This window comes from Mirounga leonina, unplaced genomic scaffold (assembly GCF_011800145.1).
Source record: "Mirounga leonina isolate KUSES-001 unplaced genomic scaffold, KU_Mleo_1.0 Mir_92, whole genome shotgun sequence".
Lineage (NCBI taxonomy): Eukaryota > Metazoa > Chordata > Mammalia > Carnivora > Phocidae > Mirounga > Mirounga leonina.
In genome coordinates, this window is record NW_023270852.1 from 1 (window position 1) to 23,709 (window position 23,709).

Here is a 23,709-nt window from a genome sequence, read left to right on the forward strand (position 1 = left end):
CTGACCAGGCTGCCAATGAATGGGGCCGGAGTGGCAAAGACCCCAACCATTTCCGACCTCCTGGCCTGCCTGAGAAGTACTGAGCTTCCCCTTGGCTCTGCCATTGGGAGATGGGCTGTGAGACCCCTGAAGGCAGGAACAGTTGCTGAGTTAGAGTTACTGAATTCTATATCCTTCCTACTTAGTACTTTATAAAGAGCACATAAAAAATGTTTAATAAATGCTTGTGAAATTCAATTTGTTGTTGTTGTCATCTGGAAACAGCTAATGAAAATCTTCCTGGGTACTTTTAATACCAGGGACATGATCAACTTACCTTATCATTTTTCTTCAAAGGAGATAAGTCACTAATAAAGTATAATACTAATTTGGGGTAAAAGTATGTTTCCATGATAAGGACCATACTATTTAGACTATATATGGACCATACATGTCAGACCCTGGGACAGAGAGAGATCTAAACCCTAGTTCTCAACAGGATAGTGCTGTAGGCACCTCCATTCCCATCCCAGCTGTTGGATACATCTGGGGATACTTTTGGTTGACACAGTGATTGCAGGGCATTTGGTGTATGGACCAGAGGTACACACAGCTTACAATTTATGAGACAGTGCTGCAAACAAAGGGTCATCCTGAATCTTGCTTGACTTTTGCGGTATCCTATCAGACATGTATTTAGGCAGAATCAGATTTACTGCAAAACTGAATGAAGCTTAAGCTTCAAGAACTCCTCACTTATATGGGACCATTCCAAGATCCTCGGAGGGGCCTTGGGAAAGGATTCATATGGTCAATTATTTTTGTAAAATGTGCAGAAGCAAAATATTTTAACCAAGGCAGTTAATGCCTCTGACTGTTCATGCCAACATTCCGCCATTACTTTTCTGCTTGTGTTGAGTGGCACTGGGGTGGGCACAGGTATTTTGGTGACCTGACTAAGGAGAAGTTGAATTGGGGATATGATTGGTTTGCACTTAGTGGGAGATATTTGTGTCATTTGCAGTCATTTCCAAGTATAATTAAGTTATTGATCGTTATCCTGGAGTAGGAATGGCCTCTATGTATGTATTCTCCTACCGTCTACTGTGGTTACTCCCGGTGCAGTAGGAAAGATCATATGGCAAAATGAACATGTCCTATACAGCCCAGCACAGAGCATGTGGGTATTTGGGAAGAAACAACTTTGAAAGTCAAACATGAGTCAATGGAGAATTGTAAGATCATATGTGTAAGATTTTTATTTTGATGGAATCCTAGTCAAAATGGAAGTTCTCCCCCAGAGAGAGGTTTTCCAAATTTGACAGTGGTCAAACTTTATAGAATATTACCAATAACAAGTTGTAAAGTTGAAAGAAACTTCCCTAAACCACCAATAATAATTTTTTAAAAATCAAACAACCATGCTAAAGACAGAATTATCTTTTTATTTTCATTATAGAAAATGATCTTACAAGGTCATTGTCATAAAATGAAGATCAAAGTGAACTCAGAAAAATTATATTAAAATTAAAATTATATTAAAAATATTATATTAAAACAGAGGATTTTTCGGGCAGTAAAAGTAGTCTGCATGATACAATAATGGTGGATATATGTCATTAAAAATTTGCCGAAACCCATAGAATGTACAAAACCAGGAGAGAACCCTAACATAAACTCAGGGTGATAATGATGTGCCAGTGTGGGTTCATCAATTTTATCAGATATCCTGTTCTAGTGGGGAATGCTAATAATGGGGGAAGCTATGCATGGAAGCAGGTATGAATTATATGGGAAATTTCTGTACCTTCTGCTCAATATTGCTGTGAAACTAGAATTGCTCTAAAAATAAATTCTATTAGAAGAAAGAAAAAGGATTGCTGAAGTGTGTCAGGCTGTTTATTTTTTTATTTTTTAATTTTTTTGTGGAGCAGGCGACTCTTTTTTTTTTTTTTTTTTATTCATGAGAGAGAGAGAGAGAGAGGCAGAGGCAGAGGGAGAAGCAGGCTCCCCGTGGAGCAGGGAGCCCGATGCGGGACTCGATCCCAGGACCCTGGGATCATGACCTGAACCGAGGGCAGACGCTTAACCCGACTGAGCCACCCAGGTGTCCCCAGGCTGTTTATTAATAAAAATATTTATATATTTTTCTGTATTTTGTGATGTTTTACTTATTTGTTGGCTATTTAAAATTGATATGTTTTCGCCATTCTAAAGAAATATTTCCTATTGTTAACTAATTTAATATCTGTAATTTTGTATTGTTTTTCCTAAAGGGGGCTCCCCAAATTGCATAATTCAGGCCTTATAAAACCTGGGTCTGCCCCTTTGCATACAGTGAAAAAAATTGTTCATAATTATTTAAGCCTGGAATCCAACTGTGTTTTACATATTAACAGAGTATTCTTTTTCCAGTTTTAATATAGCTTAAAATTTTCTGAAAATGCAATTGCTTTGTAAATTGAAACTTTGTTTTGGTAGAAATTTTACCATCCTCTATTTATGATTTTGAGAAGCACAGCCCCTGATGGAATCACACCTCTCTTACTCTGTATTGTAACTGTTGGGTTCACAGTGATCTGATGTGTATGTGCTAACATTGGAGACCTCTATTATGTCTTCTAGTACTTGAGATATTAAAATACGTATCATTTTATTTTAAATTAATTCTATTTCTTCTTTCTGTTAGGGAGCCATATTACTATTTTTGAAATTAATGTTAAGATAGATAATATCATCTATAAATCTCTTTCATCAAAGTAAAGTAGGTGTGGCAAAATATTTGTTGTGGGGTGGGGGAGGAGCACTGGGTCTGAGGTTGAGTACCATTAAACTAAATAGAAGCAGGAACTGAAAATACAGGGAGTTGTAATCTTGACGATATTGACGTTCTTCCTGGTGACTTATGTCTTTCCGAGGATCCAACCACACCTGGGAAAAGAAAGAGCGCCTGCTGATGCTTTTAAGGATGCCAAACATGCCCAGAGATCAGGGGTCCGACAGCTTCGAAATGTACATCTGCACCAGAGACACTGTCCCCGACTCCCTGTCCTTTCAGTCAGGCTAAGAGCCCCTAAGGAGATGGAATATCTGGTCCAGGGAGAGTGACCAATAACAGTTGTGAATATGGTCGTGCTTGGGTCCTAGATAGGGTTGGGTAAGGGGAGATCAAGTCATCTGGGATCCCAAGCCTGAGGGCGCATAGAACGGGTGTTCAGGCCGGCAGGCTCCGGGCAGTAGGGGGCGCTGTGGCGGGAGCCGCGTCGGGCGCGCCGGCCCCTCTGGCGCCAGGAGGTTTATCGCCTCCTCCGGCGGCTTCCGGCGCGGCTTCTATGAGCGGGTGGCGACGAAGTCATGGACCGCAACCCTTCGCCGCCGCTGCCGAGTCGGGACCAGGACGAGGAGGAGGGCGCCGGGGGTGACTGCATAGGAAGCACGGTCTACAGCAAACACTGGCTCTTCGGCGTCCTCAGCGGGCTCATCCAGGTGTGGAAAGTCGCGCCCCGCGTGGGCTCTCCCGCATTGCCCCAGCCCCCTGGTCACGCCTCTGGCAGCCCCCTCCAACACCCCCTCCCCGACCACCCTTGTCGAGGCATCGCGCTTAGCGTCCTGGCCGCCTCCACGGACCCCAAAACTGCGGGGAGCCACTTCCCGGTACCCCTCAACACAGAGGGAGGTAGAGTGGCAGGGATGCTGGAATGCTTACGGTTAGAATATTTTACCTTTGCATATTTTCCGAAAATGTCTGACCGTGTAAATACATTGCTCGGCTTTTTGCTCCCCGTTCCCACTGTCGTTTCTGAACCTCAGGGCCTAATTTATTTCGTGGACTTTTGTTGTAGTAGAATAAATGGTGATTTTGGAGTCCTGCAGCTCTGATAGAAAGCGTGGCTTCATCACCTGCTTTGGGCAAGTTACCGAACCGCTCAGAGCCTCGATTTCTTTCTCAATTTCTATAAACTGCGTTACCTATGTTATTGTATATCGGGTTATTGTGTAGGTTAGATAAGATTATAATGGGCATAGAGTGCTTACCATGGTGTTTGGCTTATAGGAGCTCTCAATAAATGTGAACTTTCTTCTCCCACGTTTCCCGGACTTACCTACTTTCAGTCTCTGTTCTCTCCAGTGCAGCTACTACATAGTTGCGGGAATATTCGTCCTTAGACAAACAGACAAACCAAAAAAAGCAAGCTGTCCTTGGGAACTCATTTTGGTTCTCTTTGCCTGCAGGAGAAAAATGCATATTTCTTAGTCTGGCATCCAGGGATCCTTGCAACCTTCCCAGCCTCATCTGCCCAAGACACACTCAACCACTCACCATTCCCCAGACCTTACTAGGCCCTTTCTTAACTCTGAACTCTTGAACTTTCTTAGGTATGTTCTTCTCCCATTCTTCACATGACAAACTCCTGTTCTCCCTCAAAGATTTAGCTTAAAGATGACCTCCTAGGAGAAGTTTGCCCACCTTTTCCAGGCATAGGTCATTGGTCCATCGTTTTTGCTTTCACTACTCTGTCCATAGTTCATTTGTATCACTCAGCGTTTCTGTTGTGATAATTAGTTTACATGTGTTTCCCCCTGTAGATCCTTAACTGCTTGAAAGCAAGGGGTTAAATATATTCATCTCTGTATTTCGACCCCAGTGCCTAGTAACAGTATTTACTCTGTGAATGTGAATGAATAGATCTACCCAGGGTAGTAATTTTTTTAAAAAAGGTTTCTGCAGGAGAAGATACTTTGAGGAAAGTGTCTTTGTGACTTGTGAATGATGATGGGATGATATTACATGATAAGTACTATGGACTGCTTTTGTCATCACTTTTCTTCCTTTCTGTTGAAGATTGTTAGCCCTGAAAATACCAAATCCAGCTCAGATGATGAACAGCAGATGGAGCTTGATGAAGAAATGGAGAATGAAATTTGCAGAGTATGGGATATGTCAATGGACGAGGTATGGGGTTGGAAATGAAACTGAGAAGACTGTTGGGTAGGGAGGTGGTGAATGGATTTTTTTTTTTTTTTTTTTTAAGTTTCAGTCCTTACGGCTCTGGGAAAATACGTTAGTGTCTGTAATCACTCATATGGGTATAGGGAGTGAGCTTAAATGCTAAACTTTTGTTTCTGAGCCTAGAGGATCTGAGCTGTCATTAGATTTGGTCTAAATATATAGTTCTCATGAATGCAAGAATGCTTGTAGCCCAGGAAAGTTCTGATACTTACCTGCTTTAGAGAATGCTGACCTTGTGTTTGAGAGCAGGTTAGAAGTTAGGAGACCACTGATGTACCACGATTAAATTAGAAGGGGACAAGAAGGACCTATGTGTATATAATTGCAAAATAATATTTTACGTTTGTATTGTACTCTGTAGCTTAACAGCGGCAGGTATTATTCCATTTGCTTTTCACAATAACCCTGTGATACAGGTAGTACCCTTATTTTACAGATAAGAAAAGACATGAAAAGAGATTGACATACAGGGCGCCTGGGTGGCTCAGTTGGTTAAGCGACTGCCTTCGGCTCAGGTCATGATCCTGGAGTCCTGAGATCAAGTCCCGCATCGGGCTCCCTGCTCCTTGGGAGCCTGCTTCTTTCTCTCTCTCTCTCTCTCTGTCTCTCATGAATAAATAAATAAAATCTTTAAAAAATAAAAAAAAATAAAAAAAAAAAGATTGACATACATAATCTCTCACTTAATGACTTGGACTTCTGCAGTAGCTTCCTGATTAAAATCCTTGTTTTAGTCTTTCACTTCCTTTCTGTCCTCCACATTGTCACGGAAGTTCTCTTTTTCCTAAAACACAGACTTAATTGTATTCTTTTCTTCTGTCTTAAAAGTTGTCCATGGCTATTCATTGGCTTCGGCTGTTTTTTGATACAGTTTTATTGAGGTATAATTCACACCAAAAAAGCTGTGTATTCTTGAGGTGTGATTGGTGTACAGAAACTACACATATTTAAATTGCACAGGGCGCCTGGGTGGCTCAGATGGTTAAGCATCTGCCTTCGGCTCAGGTCATGATCCCAGGGTCCTGGGATCGAGTCCCTCATCGGGCTTCCCGCTCCTTGGGAGCCTGCTTCTCCCTCTGTTTCTCTCTGTCTCTCATGAATAAATAAATAAAATCTTTAAAAAAATAATAAATAAATAAATTGCACAATTTGAAAATTTTTGTGTGTGTATACGCACATGAAGCCGTCACTAATCCTGAAAGAGAACATCTCTCTCACCTCAAAAGTTTCCTTATGCCTGTTCGTATCCCTTCCTCTTGCCCCTCCCTGCCTGCAACCTCTCCAGACAACCACCGGATCACCCTTCTGTCACTTCAGAGTCGTTTGCATTGTCTAGTTTTATATAAATGAGATCGTATTCTTTTTTTGGAGGGGTCCGGCTCTTTCACTCAACATCATTGTTTTAAGATTCATGCATGTTGTGTCTATTAGTAGTTTATTATTTTTTTATTGCTGAGTGACACTTCATTGTATGTGTATATCATGATTTATTCATTTATTCCTCTGTTGGTGGATATTTGAGTTGTTCATGGTTTATTAAAGTTAACACTGAATCTTTGTGTATAATTATGTATGGACTTATGTGTTCCTTTCTCTCGGGTAAATACCTAGAGTGGTATTGGGTCATATGGTAGGTGTATGTTTTTGTTTTTGTTTTTTTTTTATGTTTAATTTTTAAGAAACAGTCCGAATTGTGTTTTTTACAGTTTGTTTAAAAAATTGTGTATTTTCCAAAGTGGTTTTTACATTTTACATTACCATAAGCGGTGTATGAGATACAGGTCCAGTTTCTCCTCATCCTTGCCAATACTTGGTATGGTCAGCCTTTTGATTTTAGTCATTGTAATAAGTGTGTAGTGATTCTCCTTGTGATTGTAATTTGGATTTCCCTAATTACTAACAGTGTTGACCATGTTTTTATGTGTTTATTTGCAATCTGTATATCTTTTTTTGGTGCTTGTTCAGATCTTTTGCCCACTTTTTGTGTTGTTTTCTTAGTTTTTTTTTCTGTAAGTTTTATAATTTTAAGTTTTACTGGTAGATCTGTAATCCATTTTGAGTTCATTTTTGTGTGTGATGCAAGGTATGAATTGAAGTTCACTTTTTCTGCATATGGATGAATGTCCAGTTATTCAAGCTCAATTTTTAAAAAGACTGTCCTTTCTCCACTGAATTGCCTTTGTATCTTTGTCAAAAATCAGTTATTCTGTATGTGTGAGTCTATTTCTGGACTCTATTTTGTTCCATTGATCTATTTGTCCATCTTTATGATTGTTTTAATTACCGTACATTTATAAGAAATCTTGAAATCAGGTAGTGTTAATCTTCCAACTTTGTTGTTTCTTAGAGTTGTTTTGGTTGTCCGGAATCCTTTGTATTTCCATATTAATTTTAGAAGTCGATTTGTCACTTTCTTTAAAATGCCTGCTAGGCTTTTGACTGAGATTGAGTTTAATTTATAGATCATTTGGGGAAAGAATTGATAAATTGAACAAGGTATATCTTTCCATTTATTTAGATCCTCTCTAATTTGTTTCAGCAAAGTTTTGTAGTTTTTAGTGTATAGGTATTTCACATCTTTTGTCAGATTTATTCCTATTTCATACTTTTCCATGCTATTAAAAATGGCATTTTTAAAAAATTTCAATATCTGTTCATTGCTAGTATATAGAAATTCAGTTGATTTTGTACATTTTACATCCTGTAGCTGTATTTCATTTATAAAGGAAACGTTTGACTACTTTTTCAATTTGAATTGCTTTTATTTCTTTTTCTTGCACATTTGCTGTCTCCAGTATGATGTTGATTAGAAAAGTGGTGAGAGGGGCATCTTCTTGTTCTTAATTGAGCGGCAGAACGTCTGGTCTTCCACCATTAATGTGATGTAACTGCAGATTGAGAAAGTTCCATTCTGTCTCTAGTATGCCTAGAGTCTTTATCAGGAATGGATTTTGTATTTTGTCATACTTTTGCTAAGTCAGTTGAGATGATCATGTGGCTTCTTTTTAGTTTGTTAATATGATGAACTAAGTTGACTGATTTTTGAGGTGCTAAAATCTTGTTTAGAAATTCTATCTAATTTCATGAGAGATAATTCATTTTCTTTTTTTTTTTTTAAGATTTTATTTATTTATTTGACAGAGAGAGAGATAGCGAGAACAGGAATACAAGCAGGGGGAGTGGGAGTGGGAGAGGGAGAAGCAGGCTTCCAACCGAGCAGGGAGCCCGATGTGGGGCTCGATCCCAGGACCCTGGGATCATGACCTGAGCTGAAGGCAGACGCTTAACGACTGAGCCACCCAGGCGCCCGATAATTCATTTTCTTGTCATTATCTGGTTTTGGTACCAGGTAATGCTGTCCTCATTGATTGGGAACTTTTCCCTCTTCATTTTTCAGGAAGAGTTTGTACAGAATTAATATTTCTTCCTTAAATATTTGGTGGAATTCACCAGTGAAGCCATCGGAGCTTGGAGTTTTCTTTCTGGGAAGATTTTTTTTTTTGTTTTTTGCTTACTTTTAGTTTTGTGTATTTATTACTCTTAAGAAATAATAGTTTTATTGAGATATAACTTCCTACCATAAAATTCACCATTTAGTGGTTTTTGGTGCAAAAGATTATAAATTCAATTCCTTTACTAGGTAAAAGTAAGGCTATTCAGGTTACTTTGGTAGTTTATGTTCTTCAGGGAATTTATCCATTTTATCTAAGTTGTCAAATTTATTGGCATAAAGTTCTTCATAATATTATGTTATTTTTCTGGGTGCCTGGGTGGCTCAGATGGTTAAGCGTCTGCCTTCGGCTCAGGTCATGGTCCCGGAGTCCTGGGATCGAGTCCCGCATCGGGCTCCCCGCTCTGCGGGACGTCTGCTTCTCCCTCTGCCCCCCCCCTCTCTCTCTCATGAATAAATAAATAAAATCTTTAAAAAAAAATTATGTTATTTTCCTTTAATTATCTGTAGAATCTGTAGTGATGGCACTTCTCTCATTCCTGATATTAGTAATTTGTAACTTCTGTCTTTTTTCCCCTCATCATTCTGGCTAGAAGTTTAATTTGTTGATCTTCATAAAGAACCAGCCCTTGGTTTTGTTCATTTTCTCTGTTGCTTTACTGTTCTCTATTTCATTGATTTCCATTTTGATCTGTCTTATTTTCCTCCTCCTATTCACTCTGGTTTAATTTGCTTTTTTTAAATATAGACATGTAACACTATAAATTTTCAACTCTTGCTTTGGCAGTATCCCACAGACTCTGATATGTTGGGTTTCCTCTCATTTAGTTTAGTTCTAATTTTCCTTTCATTCTTCTTTGGCTAATGAGTTATTTAGCAGTACATTGTTTAGATTTCAAATATTTGGGAGTTTTTCAGTTATCTTTCTGTTACTGAAGTCTGTGAACACTGAATCCTTTTAAAAATATATTTAGACTTCTTTTAGAATGTGATTTATCTTGGAAATTTTCCATGTTCACTGAAAAAAAATGTGTATTCTGCTGTTTGCTGGGTGGTGTCCTATATATGTCAATTAGATCAAGTTGGTTGATCCTTCAAGTCTTTTTCTACTTGTTTTACAATTATTGAGAAGCTATGATTTAAAAAAAAAATTTTTTTTAAGGAACTAGAACCCATTTTTAAAATGAAATCTTAATGTGAAATCCTCAAATATGAAATAGGTAAAACAGAGCTGCTGTTTGAATAAGATTGTTGGTGGAAGGCAGGGTCATGTTTTTGGCCTCCTTTTCACCTTCTTAGGTAGCTCTTGAAGCACCTCTAGAGAACTGAGATGTCCACTGATTATTGGTGTAAAGTCCTTCCAGGCTTATCTCCTACCACTGATGTTTGAGCAGGACCAGAGACTTCAGATGCTTTCTGCATTTTCATGTGTTCGTGCTCCGTTCATGTCCCTGTCTGCCTGGAATGGCCTCCAGCCAGCAAAATCTTTCTCATCTTTTACGGCCCAGCCCAAATGTCACCGTCTCTGTGATGCCTCCTCAGACACTCCAAGCAGAATTCATCTCTTCTGTGCTCTCATGAAATGTGTTCACTCTGTTGCATAACACTTATCTAGTTATTCAGCCTTTGTGTCCTCCGATAGATTTAAGTTCCTTCTCTTAAAAGCTTAATGTCACCTCTTCAGAGGTACCTTCTCTATCTGAAGTAGGCCTCCCCACATCTTGGCTTCTGGCACATACTATCTTGTCTCTCTTCCTTGTAGCACTTAGATAAGTTGTTTATGGGTTTATTGTTTGCTCATCCCTCTAGAATAAAAATTCCATGAGACTGGGACCTTATCTAGCTTATTCACTGATGTGTCCCCCCAGAGCCTCAAACAGTGCCTGTTACTTGGGTTTTGCAGTAAATACTTGGTGAAGAGTGAATGAATGAATGCATGAGTGACTGAATGAATAGCTGAGGGGTAGCATGGTGTTCTGATTAAGAGCATGTCCATGAGTCAGACTCATCTGGGTTCTGTTCTCCTGGCTTTGTTCTACTGATTGTATAGTCTTTGGCAGGTTGCTTAACCTTTTAAAACTTCTGTTTATTAGCGGAATGGGACTAATAATAATAACTACTTTATAGGGATCTTTTGAGAATTAAATAAGATAGTATGCAAACCACTTCACTGTGTTAATGACCACTTGCTCGATAAATGTTAATTGCCGTTATTATTATTATTGGTGTTGATATTGTTAGACTACCTAACCCTGTGCTGCCCTAGGAATTACTAACTATCGTTTAAATAAATCACTCTTCTGCATGCCCTAAGAGTTGCCAACATGACAAACAGCACTCTGAACACTTCAAGTGGGGAGCATCTGTTGCTGTGACATTCAGTTTGGAGTGTATCTTTGAAAATACTGTTTTCTCTGATTGTGCTCTCTTAATAATTATAGGACGTCTCTTCTAGTCAGCAGTCATGCAGGTTACCTTGTTTCGGCTGCTATGAAGGATTACTGCCTCTGTCTTTGGGGTGCCTCCAGGGCCCTTTGAAGAGCATTTTCACTTAAGCCACACAGCTTCTGGTTTTAAGTTAAGCTATTGCAAATATACCCCTCAAGTTTGGTGAAAATCCTAGGCAATAGACCATCAAAAACTTCATTTTATTTAAATATTGTACAACACAGATCTCCACAGCAAACTGATTTGGTCTTGGAGCGTGCAAGATTGGATCACATGACTGCTCCGGGTTCATTCACCTGTACGCTATAGGTGCCGTGGCCTGAGCGAACTCTAGGAAGGAGATAGGAAGCTGTCGCAGTTACACCGTGATCAGAATTATTTTCTGTTGAGAATTTTGAAAGCGCAAGTTCTGATTTGGGGCATGACCCAGTAGGGGTTTTAACCTGTTTCCCCCATTGTGTTTTAAGATCTTAGAAGACAGGAATCATGAGTTTTACGTTTTTCCCCACCCCAGTGTCTGGCAGGATACCTGGCAACTAGCAAATATGTTTGAATGAGTTAACATTCCTGGTGGCTAGAAAGATCATTAAGGTAAATGCATTCAAGGCAGAAAAAGGAAGATATTCCTGGAGTATCACAGTTAGTTTAAATTTGTTTATGGATTTGTTCCATTGCCTTGGGACCACATAGCACAAAGACTCTCTAACATTACTTTTGTGTAATGATACAGTTCCTAACCTATGGCTTTTTTTTCTTGAGGCTGAAAGGAGGTATATATAGAATATTTTTTTTAAATGGTTGTTTGAACTATGGGGTTTAAAGAGGACTATTCAGCATCCAAATTAATAATCATTTTTTAATTTTCAGGATGTGGCTCTATTTCTCCAAGAATTCAATGCTCCTGACATATTTATGGGAGTATTGGCCAAATCCAAATGTCCTCGGTTAAGAGTAAGTATGTACATTTTTAAAGCTTCCTCTTTGGAGCAATAACAACAGATAGTGCTAGATAGTCTTTCATTTTTCTCACTTTAATTTTCTTGCTGGCCACAAATCAGTCAGATTTTTATTGAACATTGCCTGGCACTCGATAATGTCCTGTTTAAAATGATTAGAGTGGGTTGGACCAGGGAGATCAATACTTCCATTTAACCGCTGTGGGAAACAGGCATGACCAAAGTTATGTTCCTAATATGTGGCAGAACAGGGAACGTTGCCTGGACCTCCTATTTCTGTTGATTGCTCTTTTTTCTTTCCCCCCATAAAATCCTCCATTGCTTAAAAACCTTCATTCTGAACTCAGCCTGACACTCAGGACTTTCCATAATCTGAATCTAATTCGTCTTTCCAGCCTAAAATCTATTGTGCAGATGGTGCTTCTAATTTAGCAAGGCCTGTCCACTCCTTGTCCCAAGCTCACTGCGTTGATCACCATCTCCATGCCTCCCTTCATATGCCCTCCATCCCTCTCAAGAGTCACATCTGTTACCCCAGGAGCTGCATTTCTTCTAAGCCTTCCCAAATAAGTAAGCTCTCAGTGGCCATTGCTGATTGTAAACTCCCTAGAGGAATTATCTCTGCTTCTCATTTAGTCTTTATCGACGCTGTGTGCAGTGGATTGTGTTTCTCTGTCATTTAGGTTGGGATGTGCTATGCATATCGTGGGTGATTAGTAAATATTAAGTAGTTATACTTACGAATAACTGCTGTTTACTCAGGATTTGGTCTTACTATTCTGTGAGATAGGAATTTATCTTCACTTTATAAATAAATGAGCTAAGTCTCTGGTTAATGTGTCCAGGGTCATACAGCTGGGAAAGAATAGAGCTGGGATTTGAGCTGAGCCGGCCTGACTTCAGTATAACCACTGCGCTGTATTACCTTTCTTTCTTTGAAATTATGAAGTGGAGAATCCTGTAGTATATTTTTACAAATTGAATGCTGAATTCAAATTTCGTTTAGGACAGTGTTCTTCCTGAATTGGGACCCGATGAACTGATGAACCGCTTTTTCCTGGGGTCATTATGTAGGTAGAAAAATTTGACAGTTGATACGATTTTTCTCCTGGATTTTTCGAACTTAAATACATTGACTCGTGATTAGTACTTAAAGGAAATAAGCTTATGTCAGTAATGGCACCTTTCAGGAATTAGTCGTATCATTATGTATGCCTATGAGCCCCAGCCTGTCTATAGCCGTGATCCTCGGCTTCGGCCACGTGTTAGAATGGAACGCGGGCTCTCCAACTTCGGCATGTCCCAGAACCACCGATTACTGGGCCACCCCTGACTTTCTGATCATATGTTTGTGGTAGGCTCGAGGATTTCTAACAAGTTCCCCAATGATGCGAGTGCTCTGGAGAAGAGCCCACATTTTGAGAAGCTTTGCCGTTGGCACCTTTTAAAAATCCTGAGTCAGGCCTTACCCAGATAAGTTGAAACAGAATTTCCAAGTGTGAGACTCCACACAACTTCTAAAGTTCCCTCAAGCTGATTCTGGCCAACAGCCAAAATGAGAAATGTCTTTGATTGGAAGTTCAGTCATTCTCCCTTTAATTTGTAAGGAAATGTATGTGTCTCTGTGCCGCTGCTGTTCTCCTTTAATCTTTTCCCAGAATTTGACAGCCCTCATTTTATTGAAGCTTTCCCTTCCTACAGCTGTGGTGCCACCTCACTCTCCTGGTCTCTGACCTCTTCCTTCATTTCTCTGTCACTTTTATTGGCTTTTTTCTTTCTTCCTACACAGTGTGGACTCCTAAGCTGCAGACCCAGATCCCTTGTCCTCTTTAAATTCATTTCCTTAGTGAGCTCATCCACTCTTTATACCTTTAAGTTGCGAGTCTGTGCCTGTGGGATCAAAGCTGCGCCCTTGCTTCTGATTTCTGTTGCCACATCTTCAACATCCTTTAGGCATTCTGTACTTGCTTGCTGTATTTTCCATTCCAGAATTCCATACGTCCTGACTCAGTGATGAACACACATACCTGGTCATAAAAATGACGTGCTGTGTTTGGTAAACACTAGCTTCCCAGGCCCTACCCTGGAGATTCTGATTGAGTAGCTCTGAGATGGCACTCAGAAATCTGTATTTTTAACACGTTCCCTGCTCTAATGGGTCTTATGTTCCAGCAAGTTTGGAAACTAACTGCCTAACTGAGTTCACTGTATCCTTTCCTACACTTTCTTTTCCCATTTTCCTGTCAGTGGGACCAATAGTTCTGACTAGAAAAAAATGAAGAAACTTGAAACCTAGGAGAGGTTCAACTGCCTTCTCCTTTTGCCCCTCATCAGATTATTTTGCTTTCAGCTTGAGTCTTTCTCAACTTCCTCCCTTTCCATGCCTGCCGTCACCACCCTCCTCTCTGCACCTTGATTACTGAGATGCAGTACGGCATAGTTGTTAAATGCTCAGGCTCTGGAGCTCTGCTCTTGCCTAGGCGGAGATCCTGGCAGGTTGCTTAACTGCTCTGTGCTTTAGTTCCCCCTCATCTGAAAAATGGGGATGATAACAGTACCTGCCTCATAAATTATTATATGAATAATAATATGTGGGATGTGCTTGGAGTAGTGCCTGGGCCTAGTACGTGCTAAGTAAACATCGTCTGTTATTACTGAGGTTATTAACTTCCTTTAACATTTTCCACCATCATGCACTATGCATTTTGCTGCCAACAAAATCTTCCTAAAATAACATTGCAGTATGCTGCCCCCTTCCTTGATCTTCATGGATGCACATAACCTCCTAGATTAAATCTAATCTTTTCAGCATGGCATTCCAGTCCCTTAGTCCTGATCCTTTTTACCTGCTGTATTTATCTCATGTTATTCTCCAATTTTGTACAACAGTCAGGCTGCTCTCTTTAGAGTTCAGTGTATTAGCCATGTGCATTATTCCCTTCCTGCCTTTGCTGATACTTTTCCACTTGTCCGAATGTCTTTCTTCTTGTTTGCATGTCTATATCCTACTAACCATTTAAGACTGAGTTCATCCGTAAGATTTCTTTTTCCATAACTTGTGCCTGCCTTTGATCTTTCTTTTTCTTGTGTCTTCCATCCCGTCAAATGCTGTAAACTTGTCAAGATTAGCGTACTTCTATATGCTACCTCCTCTTCTTCCCCCATGCTGACTCAGTGAAAGTTTTTTTCAAGTTGTTATTTTTGTATGTGTCTTTTATCTTCAAGACATTGTGACCTATGACCTTGACATTTGATTTGGCAGGAAATCTGTGTGGGAATTTTAGGTAATATGGCCTGTTTCCAGGAGATATGTGTGTCCATCAGCAGTGATAAAAATCTTGGGTAAGTTTTACTATATAAGAATTATGTTTTTACAAAATAAATTAATACTTCATATCCCTAAGGAAATTCTAATACATAGGAGATATAGGAACATTTTATGAAATGTAGTATTTCCTTTCTCCTGATGAATAGTCTCCAGGAGTCTCATTGTATATTGATGGTAGCTAGGGGTTTCACAGTTTTTAATGGGCATGACTAAGGATTTAGGCCTGTTTCTTTATTGGTAGCAAAAGGACAAACCTTCAGTAGGTGGTAAAGCCTGACAAGATAAGACCCCGAGGGGCAAAGCTTGGCGATGGGGCCCCTGACCAGAGTCCCAAATAATTTAGGCTCAGGGAATCCAACGGCTCAGAAGAGCTAGAGTCTGGAAAAACTAGACTTAGTAACCAGGGTTACCCTGAGAACTCTTTTTTTTTTTTTTTTTTTTAAGGATTTTATTTATTTATTTGACAGAGACAGAGACAGCGAGAGCGGGAACACAAGCAGGGGGAGCGGGAGAGGGAGAAGCAGGCTTCCCGCTGAGCAGGGAGCCTAATGTGGGGCTCGATCCCAGGACTCTGGGATCATGACCTGAGCCGAAGGCAGCCGCTTAACGACTGAGCCACCTAGGCGCCCCTAGCCTGAGAACTCTTGACTAAGATCAGGGGATAGGGCTTATCGACAGACTAGAAGATACAGGGTTGCCTCCGTGATTCAAAGGCTTTCATATTTTTGCTTGGAGGCTAGTTCTATTTTAAATGCAGGAAAATTTTAAGCAGACGGTTTTTTAGTGGTGGAAACCCGAGTGGTTACTTTAAGAGATCTGAGAAAACCCTGGAATTGTATGCTAAATTTTGTGAATGTATTCATTTTTTAGGCAGAGAGTTCATGGCTGTTAATCAGAATTTCAAAGAAATTTGTGCCCACAGTAGATCAAGAAAAGTGTTCTGGGTGGTTATCCTCAGCTAGGGTTGTGAGGGTTTATCGCAGGATTTAAGTACCTGGGTCTCTAAAATAGAGGTAATTAGGGGCGCCTGGGTGGCTCAGTCGTTAAGCGTCTGCCTTTGGCTCGGGTCATGATCCCAGGGTCCTGGGATCGAGCCCCGCATCGGGCTCCCTGCCCAGCGGGGAGCCTGCTTCTCCCTCTCCCACTCCCCCTGCTTGTGTTCCCTCTCTCGCTGTGTTGCTCTCTGTCAAATAAATAAATAAAATCTTTAAAAAAATAAAATAAAATAAAATAGAGGTAATTACCTCTTCTGTGTGTGGAGTGACTTTAAAATCCTAATTTAAGGTCTTTATTCCTCAGTAATTTAAGTCATTCATGGAGTAAATGACCCAGGATTATATTTCGTCTCTAATGGTCCCTATCAAAAATCTAAGAATGAGGGGCGCCTGGGTGGCTTAGTTGGTTGAGCGTCTGCCTTCGGCTCAGGTCGTGATCCTGGAGTCCTGGGATCAAGCCCCGCATCGGGCTCTCTGCTCAGCGGGGAGCCTGCTTCTCCCTCTCCCACTCCCCCTGCTTGTGTTCCCTCTCTCGCTGTGTCTCTCTCTGTCAAATAAATAAATAAAATCTTAAAAAAAAATTTCTAAGAATGAGTCATGTTAAAATTAATATGGAACAATTTACATTGGTGATGGGATATGAATTTGTTCAGCCACTTTAGAGAAGTTGGGCATTATTTTGTTAAACTGGAAGATGGGCAATGCAGATACTGTGATCAAACTATCCCACTGTATATAGTAAGATAAACCATGCATACGTATATCAGCTAAAAAGTATTGGAGGAGCATTGCTTGATATGGCCCCAGTTAGAATCAACCCACATACCCATCAGCAGTAGACTGGAAAAATAAATTGTTTTATGTTCATATGATGGAATATTCTGCAGCAGTGAATTAAAGAACGATCACTATGGGAAAACAAGGATAGATTTTTTTTTTTTTAAAGATTTTATTTATTTATTTGACAGAGAGAGACAGCGAGAGAGGGAATACAAGCAGGGGGAGTGGGAGAGGGAGAAGCAGGCCTCCCACTGAGCAGGGAGCCCAATGCGGGGCTTGATCCCACAACCCTGGGATCATGACCTGAGCCAAAGGCAGACGCCTAACTACTGAGCCACCCAGGTGCCCCAACAAGGGTAGATCTTAAAGACATGGTGTTGAGCAAAAGAACTAAGACTCTAAAGAATACATACAGTATAATTTTTTCACATAACATTCAAAGCCAAAATATATGGAATAATAAAACTATAGAGTAAAGCAAGGAAATAATTGCGGGAAAAGTCCAGGTAGTAGTCATTTCTAGGTGGGAAAGAGAATTGTGATTTGGAAGGGACACACAAAGGCTACGGAGAGATGTAGCACTGTTCTGTTTTTTATAAATATGTATTTGCTTGATAACTGTTCATTAAGTATAAATTTATATCCTATAGGCTTTCTTGTATATATATTTCACAATGAAAATGTTGAAAAAATTAAGTAACTCTACCGAGATATTTGAAATGAGAGAAGTGATGCATATTGGGTTAACTTTTTTGTTTTTATAGACAGGTGTTATTGCACTGTTTGTATGATTCAGACCCTCCTACTCTTCTGGAAACAAGCCGGTATGCTTTCTTCTTTCTATGGATTCCGTATATTCACTCATACAGGAATCTAGGACCATAGAGTTAATTAATTCTTCATTCTTGAATTTCCTTTACTGTTTTTCAAGCATAGTTACTAAGCTTATGTTTATCTTGTAGGTTGTTGCTTACTTGTCTTTCCCAGACAGAAGTAGCCAGTGTCTGGGTTGAAAGAATCTGGGAATATCCAGCTATTTATGATAGCATTTGTTTCATTATGTCAAGTTCAACAAATGGTAAGTCACCATGTAATCTAGGAAAAATTTTTGGTTATATTTAATTGTTAGGAAACCATGTAACTATTTCTGGAGGTTGCTTAAAAAAAGCTTTAAGTCTAAGGTAAGAAAGTATTTTGATTCAAGATATAAAATTTCTTCTTGAGCTACCAGGATACTGACAAGTCTTCATTTAAAAATGAAGGAAGATAAGCAAATTTAAACAAAGGAGGTGAATAAATTGCCCTCTGAATAAGTAATGATTTGGCAAGATTTGGCTTTCTTGGAATAGCTTTAGGAATTTTGATTAACCTTACTGTTTTTAAACTTTGTTTCTCATTTCAATAATTGTTTTATTGTCTGCAGTTGACTTGCTGGTCAAGGTGGGGGAGGTTGTGGACAAGCTTTTTGATTTGGATGAGAAGCTAATGTTGGAATGGATTAGAAATGGGGCTGTTCAGCCTCTGGACCCACCCCAGGAAGATTCTGAAGAGCAGCCAGTGTTTAAGATTGTGCCCTGTGTACTTGAAGCTTCAAAACAAGTACGGTAAGTGAGCTCTTTTGTGCAAAATGTTCTGGGAAAATCCAATTGCTAGAAATAACCTTAGATATAAGTTTTAGTTTCTTTTCAACAGGATGAATAACATCCTGTCAATCTTTGTCAGGTTGGATTCACTACTAATATTTGTGATGACAATGTGTTTGTTGTTTTCAAAAATCATAATGGTTACAAAGTACCTATTCTAATATTACTTAGCTATAGGCTATTTTCTAGCATGAAGTATGGTTACTGTCTTGAAATTTTCTGTAGTTTTGTGTAATTTAAGTCAAATAGAAAAGATTTTCTTGTGTTTTGTTTTCCATCAAACATTTAACAACTTTTTCAGTTATTGTCAGACATCATTTGTTTTCTTGCTTCTTATGTATATACGTCAGTCTTGGATAAGTGACTGAGTTTTGGGCTCTGATGTCTTGCCAACAGTGATTGCTAGGTGTTGTAGGTCATTGAAACTTTCTTGCTAGTCACTAGAAAATTAACTTGTGAATTGATCTGCTTAATGGTCAGTTGTTTATTCTTTGTGCTTAGTAACCCATAGTAAAGTCTGTGAATTTTATGTCCTTTATCCAAGTGAGGATTAAACTCATCATCTTTCCTCCAAACCTGCTTCTTCACTGTTCTCAATCTCAGTGAATGATGCAATCATTATCCCATTAGGATGATGTGGAAGTCATTACTGACTTTTCCTCCCCATCCTGCTCTTTTTCCATGGCCAGTCAACCTCCCAAAACTTGTTCCTGACTTTTTCTAGGATCCCATCCATGCCATCACCCCGCCACTGTCTCTTGCCTAGATAACTGCAGCATTTTTCCAAACCTGGACTGTAGAGCCATCTTTCCAAAGCACATGCTCATCATCTCACTTTCATGCTTCGGACTCTTCCATGGTTTTCCTTAGGATGAGGTCCAGATTTTTGTTAAAGTGTGGCTTACAAGGATTTAGTGCTTCTCCATCCTTATTACTTGTTCTGTGTGTTTCAGCCATGTGAAATTTCTTTCATCAACAAAACCAAGCTCTTTTGTCTCCAAGCCTTTGCATATCATGTCTCTTTTATTTCAAACACTTCTCCTGCAGCTCTGTGCATAAACATCATTTGTCTTAAGATACCTTTCCTGACTCTCCAAACTTAAAAATTTTAAGTCTGCTTGCCGTGTGGTCCTCTAGCACCTTGGACTTCTTTTAGTATTACATTCATATCACTTTATCATAATTGCCCTTTAATTCTCTTCTCTCCTTTAGACTATAAACTTCATGAAGATAGAAACAGTGTTTTACACATCTCTGTTTTCCCAGCTGCTAACATAGTGCCTGAAAATAGTAGGTACTGAAGTATTTGCTGAACCATCTTTTTTATCGTTCACTAATTTTTTTACTTAATTGTTCGAGGAACTAAGATTGTGGGTTTCTAGGAATACAAGCTGTTGATCACAAAAATTATGCTTAACATGGTTTTAGTATTCTCAGCTAGGGAGCTAGGGGAGTTGTGAAGTTTTGAGAACGTCGTTACTATCGGTGCTTGCGGCAGTGGGCCTTTCATTCATTATATAAATGTTTTAGTCATTTTTCTTCCTGATGATGCCAGAATGAGGAAGTATCACCTAGAAGGTTTTTGCATTGTTGCTTGTGGGACAGGGCAAAAAAAACCTTTTACATCTCGTCCTTGTGTGATGATTATATTCCATAATATTTCTTTGTTTTTTGACTCTTCCCACTCCCACCTGCTCCCGCCTTGAAATGTAACCTCTGGTGAGCACCGAGTCTTTGTCCTGTTCCCTGATTTATCCTCAGCACCTGGGGCAGTGACTAGTACAGAGTGATAAAAGTATTTGTTGAATGAGTGAATGATTGCAGTCCTACAGAGTTGTTGATTCAGTGCTTTTGCTTTTTGTATGTAGTTCTGAAAATCCAGAAGGGCTCGATGTTTACATGCATATCTTACAGCTGCTTACCACAGTAGACGATGGAATTCAAGCAATTGGTAAGGTGTTTTATAGGGAAGCACTGGAGTTATTCATTGAATTGTTTTCTATTGTTATATGACTATTTGCTTTATCATTTTTATTAAGTACAGTGTCCTGATACTGGAAAAGACACTTGGAATTTACTTTTTGACCTGGTCTGCCATGAATTTTGCCAGTCTGATGATCCACCCATCATACTTCAAGAACAGAAAACAGTGCTGGCTTCTGTTTATTCAGTGTTGTCTGCCATCTATGCGTCACAGACTGAACAGGAGTATCTAAAGATAGAAGAAGGCAAGTACCATTTTAGTTCACTAAAGTAAATTGTAGTCTGTCAGAGTTTTTATTTTTTTTTTAAGATTATTTATTTATTTATTTGACAGAGAGACAGCGAGAGAGGGAACACAAGCAGGGGGAGTGGGAGAGGGAGAAGCAGGCTTCCGGCCGAGCAGGGAGCCTGATGCGGGGCTCGATCCCAGGACCCTGGGATCATGACCAGAGCCAAAGGCAGACGCTTAACCATCTGAGCCACCTAGGCGTCCCTAGTCTGTCAGATTTTAAAGCCCAGGCTTGTGATTATTGTTTATGTGGTTGGCTGGTAGGTTGGTTTCATTCTTTCTTAGTGCTTTTATTCCCTTGATTGTAAAAATATTACATGCTTAATACAAAAAATTTGCAAAATTTATAAAAGGAAGCATAGCACTTGCAATTCCACTATCCAAACATGGTTACTATATACTTATAGGCATATAGATCTTTTTTTATTTATTTTTTATTTTTTAAAGAACTTATTTATTTATTTGACAGAGAGAGAGATAGCGAGAGCAGGAACACAAGGGGGAGTGGGAGAGGGAGAAGCAGGCTTCTTGCCAAGCAGGGAGCCCAATGTGGGGCTTGACCCCAGGACCCCGGGATCATGACCTGAGCCGAAGGCAGACACTTAACGACTGAGCCACCCAGGCGCCCCCCTTTTTTTGGGCATATATATCTTTAAGTCCTGCTTTTTAGGCAACTTTTCTCATTTAGAAGTACAATATGAATATTTTCCTGTGTAAACAAATGGTTTTTCACAGAGTGATTTTTTTTTTTATGACTACAATTAAATCCAGGCCTATCTAGAATTTATTCAGGTGTTACATGTGAGGTATGGTTTTAGCTTTTTTCCAGATGGCTACTCAGTTGTCTTACTAGCATCATTTAGTGAATAAACCAGTTTATCCACACTGATTTGAAATTTTATCATTTACTATGTTCTGAGTTTCCCTATATATTTTACTCCCTTCTATTGCTCTACTCATGTGTCAGTAGCCATAGTTTTTAAATGTTTTAATGTCGAGTAAGGGTAGTTCCCTTTCATCCTAATTTTTCGAGATGGTTTTGACCATTATTCTTGTTTAACACTGAATTTGATTAACAAGTTATGAAAACAAAAACTTCCTGATATTTTTATTGGGATCATGTTAAATTTATAGTGTCCAAGAACATATTACACTTTTCCATTTGTTCAAGTCTTATTTTATGTTTTCAGTAACGTTTTATGATTTTCTTCATAAAGATCTTGCATATCTCTATTAGGCTTATTCCTAGTTATTTTATCTTTTGGGTTGCTGTTGTCTGTGACATCCTTTTTCCATTAATTACTGCTGTTGGAATATATGAAGGTAATTGATTCCTGTATATTAGTATTGCATCTGGTAGTTATCTTACTGAATTTTCTTACTATTTTTATTTATTTATTTATTTATTTATCTCTTACTATTTTTAATAGTTGTTTCTGTGATAATCTTGGGTTTTATCTGATTCCGCTTTGGATTTAAGTTAGATATGTTTAATCATTTTCCTGCCTCTGATTTTTTTCTCTTATTTAATGGGTTGCCTTGTGCCTCTGGTGGTAGAAAACATCCTTACCTTGACTTTATTGGAAATGATTCTAGTGTTTCACCATTAGTCGTGATACTGCTATTTACATTTTACCATTCAAGGAAAATTAATCCATTCCTATTTTATTGAGAGTCTTCAATAAAAAACGTTGAAGGGTGCCATTATGTATATTTACGTTTAAATAAACCAATATACGGTTTGTATATATAGTTCTAACATTTAGGAGGTGCATATTTTTGGTTTAATGGTTACCTTTATAATTACGGCTGCTCTAAAAATAGCATTATAACTGCTCTCCAGTCTTTAAAAAATCATTAAGATCTAATAACTTAGAAGACATATCTCGGTGTTAACAATTCCTTATCAATTGTTCCTGGTACTTTCAAATTACAAATTCAAGCCTCAGGGATTGCATTCCTGAATTATATTTTAAAATATCATTTTAGGGGCGCCTGGGTGGCTCAGTTGGTTAAGCGACTGCCTTCGGCTCTGGTCGTGATCCCAGGGTCCTGGGATCGAGTCCCACACCAAGCTCCCTGCTCAGAGGGGAGTCTGCTTCTCCCTCTGACCCTCTTCCCTCTCGTGCTGTTTCTTTCTCTCTCTCTCTCTCTCTCAAATAAATAAAATCTTTAAAAAAAAATAAAGTCTTTTAACTTTTTTCTTTGAGAGCAGTAATATTGTATAGGATCTCCTTTCTTGTGTTTCATAATTTTAATTTTCTTCACTAAAAAAACCAACTCTCTTTATTCTCATTCCCCTCGTTTTGCCCCTCTGTCTTTCTGACGTCTGCTTGCCTTTCTGTCCTCCTTTGTGTTTTGAGCGGTGTCCTCCCTCCTTTGTGCTACCGCCAGCTTTGCCTTCATTTCGATGGTGGCTTGAATTTTTCTTTTAACGTCTTCTTGGGTTCTGCCAGCTCAGGTTTCCTCTCCCGTTGTCATTCATTTCTTAGTCTGAGCTCTTCTGTGTCTGCTTGGTGCTTGCTTACATGTTGTTTTAAAACTTATGGCTAAATATTATCTTAATATGCATAAGCTTCATGTCAGCTTCTTTTGGTGAGTATTCTTCATCTTTTTTTTTCTCTTGTTCCTTCTTTTCTTTTTTCTTTTAAGTGTCTTTGTGTTGCTCCTATGCTGGTTTCCTTTTGCTGACTCACCTTTGAATGACTTGAGTTTTTTCTGGACTAGCCATTTGCAGGAAGTTCATAGAGCAGCTAAGGCTGTCTTTTAGGCTAAAAGGAGTTGGGTCTGTGAGCCTTCCAGCCCTTTTTACCAGGTGACACATGGCTGTGGTGAAGTCTTTCCTT

General features: G+C 39.2%; 1 protein-coding gene across 2 annotated transcripts in view; it reads left to right on the top strand.

Annotated features, from left to right (window-relative positions):
* The first annotated feature begins 3,282 nt into the window (after positions 1 to 3,282).
* The window catches only part of SAAL1 (serum amyloid A like 1), a 31,785-nt gene continuing 11,358 nt past the window's right edge, over positions 3,283 to 23,709 (top strand). Inside the window, exons 1-9 of one of the 2 annotated variants that reach the window (XM_034995167.1) lie at positions 3,283 to 3,465; positions 4,823 to 4,933; positions 11,757 to 11,840; positions 15,108 to 15,187; positions 17,713 to 17,772; positions 17,911 to 18,026; positions 18,372 to 18,552; positions 20,460 to 20,542; positions 20,631 to 20,819. In XM_034995167.1, the coding sequence (XP_034851058.1) occupies positions 3,334 to 3,465; positions 4,823 to 4,933; positions 11,757 to 11,840; positions 15,108 to 15,187; positions 17,713 to 17,772; positions 17,911 to 18,026; positions 18,372 to 18,552; positions 20,460 to 20,542; positions 20,631 to 20,819 (1,036 nt within the window). In that variant the 5' untranslated portion in view covers positions 3,283 to 3,333. The remainder of the gene's footprint in view (positions 3,466 to 4,822; positions 4,934 to 11,756; positions 11,841 to 15,107; positions 15,188 to 17,712; positions 17,773 to 17,910; positions 18,027 to 18,371; positions 18,553 to 20,459; positions 20,543 to 20,630; positions 20,820 to 23,709) is intronic. The other variant, XM_034995168.1, reaches the window with a different exon arrangement.